We start from the raw sequence: 15815 nt of genomic DNA on the forward strand, positions 1-15815 counted from the left end.
TTGCGATACTGTTATCTTTCGTATCTATTTTCTTTCTTGTAGAACCCATAATTTTAGGGCCTGCCATAGACCATTAGCTCTTTAAAAATGACGTCATATCAACGTCATATTAATCAACAAGTGACGTCATAAATATTCAAGATATGGTTGATTCTTACTTCTTCACTGATTCCAGTTTATGACGCAATGATGACGACATGAATAGAAAAATGACGCATTGATGACGGCAGATAGAAAAATAATGATGACATGAATGGAAACATGACGCATTTTATTGTATTTTTAGGATATGAATTTCGCAAATTAATATTTTCCCATTAATGCAATCCCGATATTTCATTGTGCTATTTTTTAATATCCCATTTTATGATCATTATGTACATGATGTACACTAAAATATCATAATTACAAATGTCAAATATCTGTGAATATGTAATAATACCTAACAAAGACATTGGCGATATCGATAACATAATGACAAAGTTAAAGTTGTACTATAGTGATTTTACTTTCCTGTGATAAGATAGTAAGTATAATACATAGACGTACACACTAATGCCATCGTTTTCTTTTACTTTGTCACTAATTATACGACTTTGTTCCACGGGCCAAGTAAAATAAGTCTAATTACCGTTTGCATTACGATCGAACCCCAGAGGTATAAATACCTTCCACCGTGTCTCCTTTTCTCACTGGACTCTGAAGATGACTTCCGCTCAGGTTGTCGAAACGTCCGTCACCACCACCAACAACAGTCTTTCTCAAGACTACACTCACACGGACGATCACATTTTACGACAAACTTCAACACCTGGGTTCAAACCATTTACTCTTTAAATCACTCTATTAGTCAAAAAGTCAATTCGGCTCTAGTGTTCTGAATCAAATAGTGAAATTGCAAGCTATTGAATTTTGTGTGTGAATAAGCTTCATGTGATTAGAGAATGCGAAGTACTAGCGAAAATAGTGGGACAGTATATACATACTCATTCACATTTAAATGCTTAAAAGTCAAAAAAGGATTTGTCAACTTCATCAAGCACACAGTCTTGCTTTAACGAGATAATGACTTTCACGATGTAGCACAATCACGGGTCAAACGCGCGTAAAACTGTAGCCAATAATCACATATACTCACGATCACACACAATCACGAGATCGAACGCGCGTGAAATTGAGCATAACCTATTTCGTCGAACAGCGGCCTTATCATAAAGTCTTGGTTTGGATTAAAATAATAAATACGCTAAACCGCTGATCAGAAGAATCGCCGTCGCCATGTGATCACGTGATCCATCTGATACAGGATTCCGACTGAGCGGCTCAGTTCTCTTGACTAGCCAATCATAAGTGTCCATCTTGTTTTGTTTCTTGAGTAGAGCGCCTACCTTGGCACGAGATTCTCGATGATAAGCATTCACGTACTCGAGCTGGAACAAAAAGAGAAAGAAAATCTAGGTGGTAGTTTTGAATAGGAAAAATAAGAAATAAGTAACAACTTTTGAATCAGGCCAAGGCTAACCCGCAGATAGGCTTGAAATTTAAGGTGTTTGGCTTTGTAAAGGGAGGAAAACCAGAGAACCCGGAGAAAAACCCTCGAATCAAGAGATAAACCTTACTGTTTTATGGTGTAGTCTTTAACATACATACGAAGCCTGCTGTAATAACAGATGTGGCGGTTCTCTGCATTTGGTTCTGGCGCTCCTTCATTAGCCTCCCAATGACTTCAGAGGCACAAAAAATATTGACTGTTCAATTACTATGCGTACATACCTCACAGTCGGTCAATAAGTCTAACAGTATCATCTTTCTTTCATAAGGCATCTGCAACAAATTATTTTTTAAAAAATCATAAGACTAATGCCAGTGATTCTAATTGTTTTCATTTCTAAATCAATGCTGGCTATCGTGACGTTAATTAGCGTGACATCGGGCATTGGTTAGCGTGACATCGCATCTCTTTGCGTTACGGAAAGTTGAGGGAAAGTTATACGTACGAAGTTAGCAGCCTCAAAGGTGACGAAGTACATATTTGGCATGTGGCTCTGTTGAATGAAAAACCAAACCCTATTAAAATTTTCGCTATTAATTAGCGGTACAAAGAGAACGAAATCAATCGTTTACATGACGTCACATATGACGTCATTAGGCGGATATGGTAAATATTTAAGCTGGCGTGATGCTACCTTGACTTTAGCAGGGACTGCAAGAAAAACTGTCTCTAAGCGGATACCATAGCTCCCTTCTTTGTAGTATCCTGGTTCTGAGGCAACAAAAAACGAAATGATGAGCGGGTTTTTAAGGAGGCGCGATGCTACCTTGTGTTATACCCTTAGCTCTTATACTGGGCATTTCGCCCACCGCAATCCTCTGATATACGAGCATACATGCCCGGTACTATCGGGTGTTCTGAGCCCTACAGGGCATTTTATCTTCTATTGCTACTTACCGTCTGATGTAAACATCCCCGGTACTATCGGGTGTTCTCCGCTACGGGGACAAGACATGCTTATTGCTTGTGGGCCTGTAATTTTTTAACAAAACAAAAATGACTATTGACTAAAATTCTAATAATTTTGATAATTTTGTTTTCCAAATCTCGTCTTCGCTATTCCGTTAGATTCTAATTCATCCTCTCCTCCAGAAAAATAACATGCGATATAAAAGCGACGACACTGGTAATAGATTACTTCGTCGATACGGCGGCCATCTTGTCAGGGGGTAAAACAAAGACAAAGATGACGGAAAATATATAGAGTTTCGAGTTTGTCTTTCTTTTATAGGTAAAGGTGATTGATGTGCCGTCTTAATTCATCTTTTGTTGTATTCTCTTGTGGTGAGCTGTTAATATCAATCAACGTCATTACTGTAACAAAGCTTTATTTGCCCCTGGACGCCTCATAATGCATTGCGATCCAAGATGGCCGCTGTATCATCGCGTTTGTCTATTTACAGACGAGAAATCTGATGTATTACCTTCATGTACGTTAAGAAACATCCCCACTCCGTGTCCAGTGCCGTGCCGATAGTCAAGCCCACCAGCCCATAGTTCCTTGCGGGCTAAGATATCAAGAAATCGTCCTGAAACAATGCAAAGAGATATTGGTTACTTCGGATCGATCCACGCGATACGATGGCCGTGCAGTGTCATATTGTAAGGCTTATACTGACCTTGTGTTTTGTTTGGCCAAGTCATGAGAGAGAGTTGAATCAGGCCTTTGAGTACACGAGTATAGGCTTCCTGTAGACCACAAGAAACAGGGTAACATGACTATAATCCTTAATAGGAACGTGACGTCTTCCAACTGCTTGCCTACCTTTTGCTCTAAAGATGGAGTTCCAAAGTGAAATGTTCGAGTTGTATCACATGTTCCATCCCTGGAAAATAAGACACCGTAAAGAAAGATTGAGAGGTTCCAGTGTATTGGATTATCATCCCAGGGAGTGAGCAACGCGGCAAACTACATATTGTGAAATAAGATAGTTGAATGATGTACAATAGACCATTTTCGAGTTCCAAATTACCGCTGTGTTCTTTGAATGCAGACTCATTTACTCAGGGTTAGCCTCGTTTCAGTGTCTAAATATTCACGAATACCAACGATAAAGTAAAAAATGCACAGCTTCGACAATACGAACACTTTGAAAGTCCACGGGCCTTCATTGGAACACGTGAATATTCAGCACAAAGTCGAGCTAACCCTGAGCAACAGAGAACTTGAAACTGGAGTATACTTACTTATACTGTGAGCCAGTATCCACAAGTAACGTACTATCTGTTGTAATTTGACGATCAGAAGATTTACTTGGCCTATAAAGAAACAGAATAGGAGTGATAGCCATTATCTTTTACCGTGCCCTCGTTATTCTTGATCAGCTCAGTGCAATATTTCGCTCATGCGCACCAAGTGCTACCTATTCCTTGGTAATCCCAACCCTTGTATCTCTTCGCAGCTAGCCCATCAGTACAGTATTTCTCTTGGCGCACACAACGCAGAGTACGCGGGCTCTCAATTCACTTCATTTTATCGAGATATCTTCTAGAAGTATATTCCACTTACGAGTAGTGGATGATAGCTGCATTGGGACCATAGCCAAAGATACTCCAGAAACTAGGGCTAACGTAATCTTCCTGCTTGCTGTGAAAAAAGATAACATGAGGTATTAGATTTGAAAAAAACAAAGGTATCTTATGACCGGTTTACCACAGGTAACCCACTAAAAAGGACGGAATTCTATAAAGGACACTATAAAAAACTCCACACAAATCAACGTTTTAGCGTCGTCGTACTCGATGTTCCTAATGATGGCACGCATGCATGGATTTTCAATTCAATCACGTCTGAAGAAGAGAATAACCCTCTACATATATTTTCTCGGACAAGGACTCAAATCCGTAGGCCCTGTCTCCCTACCCTTCCTAACTTACAGTAAAATACGCAGCCCGTAAAGTCCTCCACTGGTCATGACTGTGAAGCGCATTAAGACCAAGTAAAATGCGCTATATAAGAACCCCGTTATTATTGTTATTATTATATATGACATTTTTACGAGTGAGAAACAAGACATTCATTGTCAGCGTTAACCATACCTTTTGAATTCCTCCAGCTTTGCCGATGCCATCAGCTCTGTTAAATCTCTTCTACCTTTTGGAACCTTAAGAAGAAAGATTATACAAAAATAATAACTTAGAGATCTCCACATTTGGGCCAGTAAAAACCAAACAAACGTCATTCCCTTTTTGTTCCCATTTTCCTTTCCACTTTTTTCTTTTTATTGAATCCTTTCCCTCTTCACCCTTTTCCCTTTTTTACGTCTTCCTTTTTTGCACTTCGCAACTTCTTTTCCCACTTGCCTCATTTCTCTTTTCCCCTCTCAATTTTAAACTCGCCCTACCCTCCTTATTTAATTGTTCCATTTGTTTCGTAATATTTCAATATGGTGCTTCTTTACCTCTTTTTCCAACCATTCTACGAGCTCACACATCGCCACTGCATCTTTCAGCTGTTGAAAAACAATGGATAAATGTAGCCTAGAAAATGTACATGTCGTGTGAGAGACACGTCGAGTAGTATGCGCTGTTAATGCGTGGCTTCTCACTGCTGTGGCGAGTGCCTGACAAAACTCTCAAACCCGCCATCACATGTGAGTAGAGTTTTTGTTAGGTCTCTCCTGTGCTTCAAGTTTTTTTTTCTACCACCGCAAAAACAATTATTTGGAAATCCTATTCGATCTGGCTTCGAAAAACGATATTAATTTCTTGTACACCACGATGTTTGGTTCTTACATTAGCGTTTTTCATGCCTTTGATCTCAACATCGTTTTTGATGGACTTGGGTAAAACAACCGGTGAATATTCAAGATACAATGACGTCTGGAGAAAAAAGACACAACAGTAATGATGAACAAAGGAGTACAAAAAAGGATGACAAAAAAGGATGGGAAAAAATAGAAAGGAAGAAAGAAACAGGATGAAGAATTTCGATGTTCGTTTACCTTGTTAACATTCATCGCCAGTGCCTGACTGCCACGAGGACTGATCTGAAGACATAAGAAAGGACTGAATTCCATTCCAAAAACCCGGTTACATTAGATGAAACTCAACGATCAAAGAGACTCATTAGAGTGTATATCATATATCCGTGACAAACTTGGTGAGAAATTGCACAAATTAGTAAGTTCAGTAGATCTAAGTAGGCTGTAGACCTACAAAACTTTGCACTAATTTGAACAATTTTGTTAGTTAACTTTTTCACGGATACATGGACGTATGCACTCTAACAAAAGAGGTTCCTGCATGAATGATCCTAATCCCATTTTCCAGCTCCATTTTGACCAAATCCCATAGTCTCAGCCTATTTTTTGTTAAAAACTCAATCCCATTCGCATTTTTTTTGTGTGTGTGTTAGTGAATTCCATTCCCAGTGCTTAAAACTGATCTCATTTTCCAGGCCCAAAAAAGGCAATACGCCAGTTTCGAGTTCTCTTTGCTCAGCCTTAGTCTCGTTTGTGCTTTATAATATTCAGCTATTCAACCAAAATCCGTAGCATTTTAATCAACTCGTATTGTTCCGTAGTGCGTACATTCCTTACTATACAATGGACCTTAATGAAAGAAAATAACACATTTGTACACAATCGACGCTAAGACTGAGCAAAGGCGAACTCGAAATGGGTGTATTCCAAGCTTCATTTTACCCCTTCAGCAACCTCCCCAAAGGTTTTGATTGTGAAACATAACGTTACTTACCCACACTTTCCAGTCATTTGAAGAAGACAAATTTTTTAAATCATCCAATATCTGTGAATAATTCTTCACCAAAACACACAGTGAACTACAGTTACTCATTTGCAAGTGTTGTCGTACTTCAGTTGTAATCTTGTTTTTGTCGACAAATAACCTGTCATTGTTAGCACAATAAAAAATACTTCGTAATTGTAATAAAACATTGATTTGAAAAAGTTACAAGTGACGCCAGGGAAATAAGAGGGCGCGCTTATGAAAATTAAAGAATTGAGGACGTCTTTGCGCAGTCTATGGAATATCGTTTGACTTACGTGACTTGGTCGAGTGTGACTATTATGTAAGAGTAAAACACAGGATTGTATGGTACATCTGATCCACGAAGATTGAGCAACCCTGAAATAACATGCGAGAATAACCGTTAATATCATCAGTCATCAGCACTATCATAATCACTATCATAATCACTATCATCATCACTATCATCATTACTATCATCATCACTATCATAATCACTATCATCATCACTATCATCATCCCTATCATCATCACTATCATAATCACTATCATCATCACTATCATAATCACTATCATCATCACTATCATCATCACTATCATCATTACTATCATCATTACTATCATCATCACTATTATAATCACTATCATCATTACTATCATCATCACTATCATCATTACTATCATCATCACTATCATCATCACTATCATCATCACTATCATCATCACTATCATCATTACTATCATCACTATCATCATTACTATCATCATCATCATCGTCAACATCACCATCATCAGCACCATCACTATCATCATCCCCATAATCACCACAACTCACCAACATCATTTTAATCACCATCAACATCACCATCACCGACATCATCTCCATTTAATCATCAGTCGTAGCCATCGTCATCATTATAATTATTTCAACATGTGAAGATATTGTGAGAAACTTACATGCGATTTCATCCATTTTATATAAAACAAGAGCAAATGACTTCTTCTTCTTCATTTCTAATCGAATCTCTCTCGTTTTTTCCTGCCATGTTTTGCCTTAAGAGAGAAAATATGGACGGCGAAATATAATTTATTTCGTCGAACATGCGCAGTAAGAAATAAAGGCTCTGGGAACGAGATAGTGGGTTACCTGTGTATTTAAGTGACAGTGGGAACAATGTGCCATTGGGTAACGGCGGCTGATTGGTCCATATTTCATCCACCAGGTTAGGAAGCAGACTTTTTAGCTGTAAGCCTTTCTTGTTAAGTTCCTGGTAGGGTATACGAATAGATGATGATAAATGTGGACACGAGTCCTCGATCCAGCCGGACATATTAGTTATTTCATGTGCATTTGAATTGATTATTTTTTAAATAATAAGAGTTTTTCCGTGTTAAAACTGCAATGGGAGGCATGAATATTCAAACATACCGTTTTCAAAGATTTGTAAGAATCTGAAAAATAAAGAAAAGATAGACTGTTTATCTCTCAAGACGACTTTCATTTTTCATCTATTTTAAGCATCCAACAGGAGAAATTAGATTACAAACTTAATCAAAATAACTCACTGTTAAGACCTAGTACCCACGCTGAATAAACTGGCCGTCGAGGGACTGGGTAGTAAAAGAGGGAGTGACTTGCCCCCAGTCCCTACTGGTAACTACATATAAAATAATGCTATGATACCGCACCCATACATATAAGTATGGATGGTAACATCTAGTACACACGCCGAATGAACTGGCAGTCGAGGGACTGGGAATTAGTCAAATGTAAGAGGGAGAGACTGAGCAAGAGTGTCGTTCCCAGTTCCCTGGCTATGATACATACCCATGCTCATTAGGTATGGATCGATAGCAACAGTTTCGCCTTTCTTTAAAATCTGTTAACGATCGATAAGCAAAAAAATAATACTCATTATGAATCAGTAAATTGTATGTAGATATGCGGGTCCTTATGTCATGTCATTATTCAGTAAATGATTTATGGGGTTAATCTGATCTTTTTTTAATGTAGTTAGTATACCGTCTACTAACCTTTGTTAGCCACTCAGTGGTAATTAAGTCATCTAATTAAACAGAAAGTAGAATTAATCCATGTGGGATGTGAATATCAAACAGATTGTAGGCAACACTAAGGTTCATTAGGTTAAGACACTCTAAGCCGATATCCTTTTCACAGTCAAGTTTTCTAGACTGCCATTATGTATTTCTCTCACCTGCTTTCATCAACACCCAGTTCGAATCCATCTCCATCTTTGCCTGCACATAATACCGTCCGTCCGTCCACAAGGCGGCATGGGTCATCGTTACCACTGCATCTCCTGCAAACAAAATAGATGTATTCTATTCAGCTATTATTGCTTTTGAGCAAATTAGTCGTATGACTCTGAGCTCACTACACGACCATGACCATGACCGTGCCGTAGACTTGACAGTGAAAGTGCCGTGACCGTGACAGAGCCGTGCCCATGACCCTAATGTGACAGTGCCGTGACCATGACGTGACAATGCGAAAGTGCCGTGACCGTGCCGTGTCATTGGCTAAATAATGATTGTGCGCTATGATTGTTAAAAGGATGCCATCAATTCCGTACCATGACCGTGCCGTTTGTCTCTAAAAATACTTAAAGTTTCTTCAGGTAACATTGTTCTTGATTGGCAGGAAAATGCCAATAGAGATACCAACCTGATGAGCCAGTGAATCCAGAGATGAATGCTCTTCTTTTATCATGTAGAGATATATATTCACTCTGGAATACAAGTCACAGTGTAACATCATGCAAAAGAAGCATATTTCTTTTGATAACGTCATAGGTAAGCAAAATCACCTATTTACCTTGTAAGCATCGTCTCTCATTTCGTTTGCGCATGAGAAGACACATGAATACGACTCAAACACAATCTCGTACCCAGAGCCTACGTTTCTTCTGGCCTGCGGCGAAGAACGAGGCCTCTGACATAATCAATTTTTTTGGCGTATGCGCAATTTTCCAGAAGTGAAATATAATCAATGAAAATCATGCTTTAAAACAGAGTTCTGTGTTTACTTCCGATCAAAATCAAAAATATCGGGAAAATTTTGGCAAGTCTTTGAACCCATGCGCTCTTATACCGGAAGTCCGAGAAATCCGGGTCTCAAAAAATGGATTATGCCAGAGCCCTCGTTCTTCGTCGCAAGCCAGAAGAAACGCAGGCTCTGGGTACGCGATTGACTCAAACAAAGAATGTTATTCCCAAGACACTTGGTCTGGAATGAGAAAACCAGACGCCCATGGTAAAGAGGTCTATTGCCATGCTAACGGCACAGACAAACGATCCAAGTGTTGTACGCAAACATAAACTGAAATTGCACCATGTGTTCGCCTCTGCAACTGTTGCGCAGATCATTGCGCGCAGCCTTTTGGAAATACAATATCTACTTCTAAAACCTTCATAACAAACTCGTATGTTATGGGACCGATTACCGAGATAATCGCGGACACAAATATTGTTGCTATAAACGTTATGTTTTATCACTGACCAGCCACATGTATGAGCTACTTTAAGAAAAACATTTAAAAAATACAGACCTGGTGAGCATCAGTAGATGGTATAATATACGCTGATATGTTCTTAGCCTTCATCAGAGCGCGTAAGTCAGCCAGACGCTTGGTGGTGTTAGTTCTTGGCAACGCCTTTTCCTTGAGAAGAAAATAATAGCGATATTTGCTTTAATATTTTGTCAGTGTTGGATCAGGCAATACTTAAGTGTAGGACATCATTTCAAAGAAAATTAAAATCTGGGGTATCCAGCTTTAGGTAGAATTTTGCCAACCTAAAAAACTATGAGAAACTACCCTTAAATTGCCGAGTTTGAAATATATATACATTTTTTCGTTAATTAAACCGTGTTTAAAATAAGATTGCCTACCTACTATTTAATGTGCCTTCCAAACTGCTCTATGTACAAATTCATATTTTAGGACGAAGAGTTTTTTAAAAACCATTTTTTACTTTTATTGATTGATTCATTAAGGACCATACTTCCAGACATCGAGTGCTGAACCGTCGTATGGCAGCGCGAAGCATTTACGGCTACGCCGGAGATTTCGACCCCGACACCGCTATCCCTGGATTTACAGGCTGATCAGGAAGCTCGGCCGAAGCCTAAGGGAGAGGTTAGTCGGCCCCTAGACCGTAGATGATTAACCCCTTGCTATGACCAGCAGACCCGATTTTAAGTTTGCGTCGCTGGTGCCTAAACATCCATAGTCTTTCTTTTCCATGTGGGATGCGTTTTGAAACTTGCCGTGAGGCTAGGTACATTACTTACAGAGGAGAGGAACCAGAGATTAAAAAAATGCAAATATATCATTTCTTTAGATTTTTGTCTAATGAGTGAGTAGTATTGAAATATCAAATATTACATGCCTCGGGATCGGTTCAGTTTCACCAGATAACCTTTTCTATAATAGATTATCAGCGTTAAAAAACATGCCGATTGTGCCTGATTATTCAATACTCCGGGGCCAAGAGTTCATCTTTGAATTCAAGAAAATTGAGATATTTTATTCCCGACATCGCTGGCGGGGTTATCTATTTATCTTTATTAACTTTCATTATCTTTGAATGAGGTTAGATACGATTATACTCGTAAAAACAGGTTTAAACTTGAACTTCGCTACGTAAGCCAATATGCGGTGATAAACTTTAAACCATACACTATATTTTTTTCTTAGGACTTCGATATTGTGTTCAAGATAATTTTCTCAAACTTTGTTTGTTTGTTTGTTTTTTGTTTTTGTTTTTTGAATTCTTAAGTTTTCAGCTGGCGCATGCGCAATGCGAGGTAAGCTCAAAGCAATCTTCTCCCCATCCCAATAAAAAAAGAAAATTTTTTGTCAAAACTCTTATATGCGTGAAGTTGTATTCTTTTTCTTGTGTTTATTTTTGTAGTTGGTTTTCTTTGCTTCCAGTGCGAGTATTTACTATATATGCAACAATTCGACTGACAAACACACAGAACTGACTCATTTCTTGCAACTTTGCGCCAGAGGATCAAGATCTGCAAAATATCAATTATCAGAGCATTCCAATATACTCGGATAACAATACGACTGATAATTGTAACTTGCTTTCCTGTTTTGTCTTCAACATTTCCTGCTTTGCACGTCGCAACGGATGATCAAACCCTTCCTACCTGATAACAGTTGAATAGGCTACTCTGTTTTTATCTCTGAGATATTCAATCCTTAAAAAGAAAAATCGCTGCTACTGATGCACAAAAAGATAATCTGGTATTACACTTATATCGTTTGATTATGATTCTATCTTTCTTAATCCAGTGCACTGCAAAATTTTCTGAATAGTCATTACGTTTGTTGATAGTATTCTTACAAAGCGTAACAGCTTCCAAATGAAACGCTTTCTGATGATTTAACCTAGAATTCTTTTTAAATGACTCAATTTATCGAAGGTCGACAAATATGATACATCAACTAATTGCTTTTCTTGCTTGTAGGTCATGTTTCTTGGGTTGATTACTTGCACTACACAGGAGAATGATAGATATTGTAAGAAACGTGGTATCGAAAACGTTTGGCAGTTTTGGCAGTAAAACAATGGCAGTTTTAAGCCATTGGATCAGTGCGACTTCTGGGTCAATATCAATTCGAAAAAAAGAAACGACTTGTCAAATAACAAATGTCAAAGTTATCGATTTTAAAGCCTCAAAATTTTGAACAAATTAATTGTACTTAGTTATGGCTTACCTGCAAAGCTCGTCGCTGAAAATGATGTACGGATTCTTGCCTTCTTTGAGCACCAGCTCCAATGAGAACCAAACTAGGCAAAGTAACTATAAATAAACAAATGCAAAGCGACGTAGAAAAGAGTATTTTTCATGTTTAAAGCAAACTTAAAATCCTAAAATATAAACATTTATTCTTCCTTATAACAGGAATGAAAAATCATTTTAATTTGGGAGTATTTCTTGTTAATTATATCTATCAACGTCTGAGGGTTTTGCTTAATTCATTAGAAGCATATCTTTTCACAAATCAACATTCAAAAAAAGTCGTTTCCGGAGCCGAATCTAAATAAACTGTAAATACAAACACAAAGACCACAAGGTTTGTTGAGAATTTTGCATTTTCATTTTTACGGTTGTCTACAGGATATTGAAAACAGAAAATTTGGGGGGAAAATTCCCTGCAAAGAATATAATTAAAGAGAAGTGGTATATTGTCAGTAAGATTTTTCTTAAGATACGTATATGTACAGCAAACGCAATTTAACAATTCGTCATCTAAAGTGCAATGCTTCTCAACGTCTGTCAAGAAGGAGCACTGCTCAATTATAACAAAAAAATTATTAAATGAACTTGGTGGTTCTGTTGCTCTTCTGTTATAATGTCAATTAAAATTTTTCATTCGGTTTTGAATCTAGCTTATCGTCGAGTCTATATATCCTTTTTTTAATGCAGATGTTCTAACTTTCGGCACGAGCCAAATCGTGGTCGTAATGAGCAGGCACTACTGCACTACCATCCTTAGCAATAGAATTATTTTAACGAAATCAAATTATTTACCTGTAATCCAGAATAAAAGATTCTTGGTTTTCATATTGGTTGATATTATTAAGATTAAGCGCTTGCTATTCTGGAGATAAACAGACGAGAAGGTCTGCTGCTCTGAGGTCAGTAACAGCATGTGGCGAGTACTCAATCTGTGACTCGACCACGAGAGATTAGTACCGACACCTGTACGTTCGGGCTGTAAACTGGATTAGATTTATCGATCAAATCACAGGTAGCCCAAGCTTGGTTTCTGTGGTGTCATGTTATGAGGAAATGTATGGGGATTTTTCAAAAATTTCAATAAAATCATTGAAACTTGAAATAAAGCCTCGAAATTTTACCCAATCATTGAGAAATAGCTGTTCTTTTGCTCTGCGTGGTTATTTTTTGAAATTAGCCCGTTTTATAATTTATTTCCACCCCAGTACTGTAATTCCTATTTTCCAGTATATTCTAGAGAATCGCCTGCAGTAATTAATCCTTGCATACTTCCGCACTGATAATTAATAATCCTATTGATTAAAACTGATTGTTTTGTTGTTAATGAAGAGCTCTTTTGGCCGTTCGCCTCAGACTGTCTTCCGCTTATACATGTCGTGTCTCTACTGACAAAAACAAGATTAATAACATCATTGACAATAATCAAGCCAGATAGAATCAACCTTGGCAAGTTTTAGAAATATGGGTTTTACTCCGTACCAAGAAATTTGAAAACTGGGCCCGGTTTTGAGGGCCATGTGTTAGATAACTCTCTGGGTTAATTGTGTCACCCTCCTTAAATAAAGTTTATGGTGTGGTGTGGTGTGGTGTGGTGTGGTGTGGTGTGGTGTGGTGTGGTGTGGTGTGGTGTGGTGTGGTGTGGTGTGGTGTGGTGTGGTGTGGTGTGGTGTGGTGTGGTGTGGTGTGGTGTGGTGTGGTGTGGTGTGGTGTGGTGTGGTGTGGTGTGGTGTGGTGTGGGAATGGTTGTACAGGGTGGAGAACGCTGTTATATCTAAAAAAAGATTTATCCATAATATAGCACTATCCACCCATCCTGTCAACGCAAATTTCGAATACTTCAGGTTAAAAATCGAATAAGGAAACTTTCGAATAGTTCAGGTTAAAAATCGAATAAGGGAATTTCGAATAGTTCAGGTTAAAAATCAAATAAGGAAACTTTCGAATAGTTCAGGTTAAAAATCGAAATTTTCCTTATTATAATCGCAATCTGAAGAATTTAAAATCGAATGTTTGACAAAAGAGAATAACACGGGTCAAAATCGAATACATGAATTTCAATTATCGAATAAAACGTGTCAAAATCGAATAGATTAAATTATCGAATAAAACGGGTCAAAATCGAATAGATTCAATTATCCAATAAAACGGGTTAAAATCGAATGAATCCAATGATCGAATAAAACGGGTCAAAATCGAATGAATCCAATGATCGAATAAAACGGGTCAAAATCGAATAGATTCAATGATCGAAGAACACGGGTCAAAATCGAATACATTCAATTATCGAATAAAACGGGTCAAAATCGAATGAATCAAATTATCGAATAACACGGGTCAAAATCGAATACATTCAATTATCGATTAAAACGGGTCAAAATCGAATAGATTCAATTATCGAATAAAACGGGTCAAAATCGAATAGATTCAATTATCGAATAAAACGGGTCAAAATCGAATACATTCAATTATCGAATAAAACGGGTTAAAATCGAATACATTCAATTATCGAATAAAACGGGTCAAAATCGAATGGATCAATTATCCAATAAAACGGGTTAAAATCGAATGAATCCAATGATCGAATAAAACGGGTCAAAATCGAATGAATCCAATGATCGAATAACAAGGGTCAAGATCGAATAGATTCAATTATCGAATAACACGGGTGAAAATCGAATACATTCAATTATCGAATAACACGGGTCAAAATCGAATGAATGCAATGATCGAATAAAACGGGTCAAAATCGAATAGATTCAATTATCCAATAAAACGGGTCAAAATCGAATACATTCAATTATCGAATAAAACGTGTCAAAATCGAATAGATTTAATTATCGAATAAAACGGGTCAAAATCGAATGGATGAATTATCGAATAACACGCGTCAAAATCGAATGGATCAATTATCGAATAAAACGGGTCAAAATCGAATAGATTCAATTATCGAATAAAACGGGTCAAAATCGAATGAATCCAATGATCGAATAAAACGGGTCAAAATCGAATGCATCCAATTATCGAATAAAACGGGTCAAAACCGAATAGATTCAGTTTTTGAATCAAACGGGTCAAAATCGAATACATTCAATTATCGAATAAAACGGGTGAAAATCGAATGAATCCAATGATCGAATAAAACGGGTCAAAATCGAATAAATCCAATTATCGAATAAAACGGGTCAAAATCGAATAGATTCAATTATCGAATAACACGGGTCAAAATCGAATGGATCAATTATCGAATAACACGGGTCAAAATCGAATGAATCAAATTATCGAATAACACGGGTCAAAATCGAATGGATCAATTATCGAATAACACGGGTCAAAATCGAATCGATCCAATAATCAAATAACACGGTTCAAAATCGAATGAATCCAATGATCGAATAACACGGGTCAAAAACAAATAGATTCAATTATCGAATAACACGGGTCAAAATCGAATAGATTCAATGATCGAATAACACGGGTCAAAATCGAATACATTCAATTATCGATTAAAACGGGTCAAAATCGAATAGATTCAATTATCGAATAAAACGGGTGAAAATCGAATACATTCAATTATCGAATAAAACGGGTCAAAATCGAATGAATCCAATGATCGAATAAAACGGGTCAAAATCGAATGAATCCAATTATCGAATAAAACGGGTCAAAATCGAATGGATGAATTATCGAATAAAACGGGTCAAAATCGAATAGATTAAATTATCGAATAAAACGGGTCAAAATCGAATAGATTCAATTATCCAATAAAACGGGTTAAAA

General features: G+C 37.4%; 1 protein-coding gene across 1 annotated transcript; it reads right to left on the minus strand.

The window, feature by feature from the left end:
- Positions 1-256: 256 nt before the first annotated feature.
- Positions 257-13017, minus strand: LOC116306636 (xaa-Pro aminopeptidase 1). Its single transcript, XM_031716715.2, has 26 exons — positions 12831-13017; positions 12013-12098; positions 9832-9942; positions 8949-9012; positions 8479-8583; positions 8297-8328; positions 8091-8142; positions 7692-7714; positions 7410-7530; positions 7220-7315; positions 6559-6640; positions 6251-6401; positions 5497-5541; positions 5288-5374; positions 4954-5004; positions 4592-4656; positions 4062-4139; positions 3740-3811; positions 3318-3378; positions 3172-3241; positions 2977-3081; positions 2450-2524; positions 2187-2263; positions 1998-2045; positions 1774-1824; positions 257-1430 (listed from the first exon to the last, which is right to left on the minus strand). The coding sequence occupies exons 1-26, from the start codon at positions 12949-12951 to the stop codon at positions 1230-1232; spliced, it is 2130 nt and encodes a 709-aa protein (XP_031572575.2). The 5' UTR covers positions 12952-13017; the 3' UTR covers positions 257-1229.
- Between the last annotated feature and the right edge of the window lie 2798 nt (positions 13018-15815).

The sequence above is a fragment of the Actinia tenebrosa genome, unplaced genomic scaffold, assembly GCF_029948245.1.
Source record: "Actinia tenebrosa isolate PJP-AT-01 unplaced genomic scaffold, QUT_ActTen_1.0 PGA_scaffold0__85_contigs__length_37466705, whole genome shotgun sequence".
Classification (NCBI taxonomy): domain Eukaryota; kingdom Metazoa; phylum Cnidaria; class Anthozoa; order Actiniaria; family Actiniidae; genus Actinia; species Actinia tenebrosa.

What these genes read in the sequence shown, in the direction of transcription:
- LOC116306636 (XM_031716715.2), bottom strand. Translation starts at nt 12,951, where the DNA reads ATGCTGTTACTGACCTCAGAGCAGCAGACCTTCTCGTCTGTTTATCTC. An exon ending in TTCAGCGACGAGCTTTGCAG is followed by an intron (nt 9,943 to 12,012) that starts GTAAGCCATAAC and finishes TTTCTTCTCAAG; the next exon opens with GAAAAGGCGTTGCCAAGAAC. An exon ending in CAGTCCCTGCTAAAGTCAAG is followed by an intron (nt 2,046 to 2,186) that starts GTAGCATCACGC and finishes TTCATTCAACAG; the next exon opens with AGCCACATGCCAAATATGTA.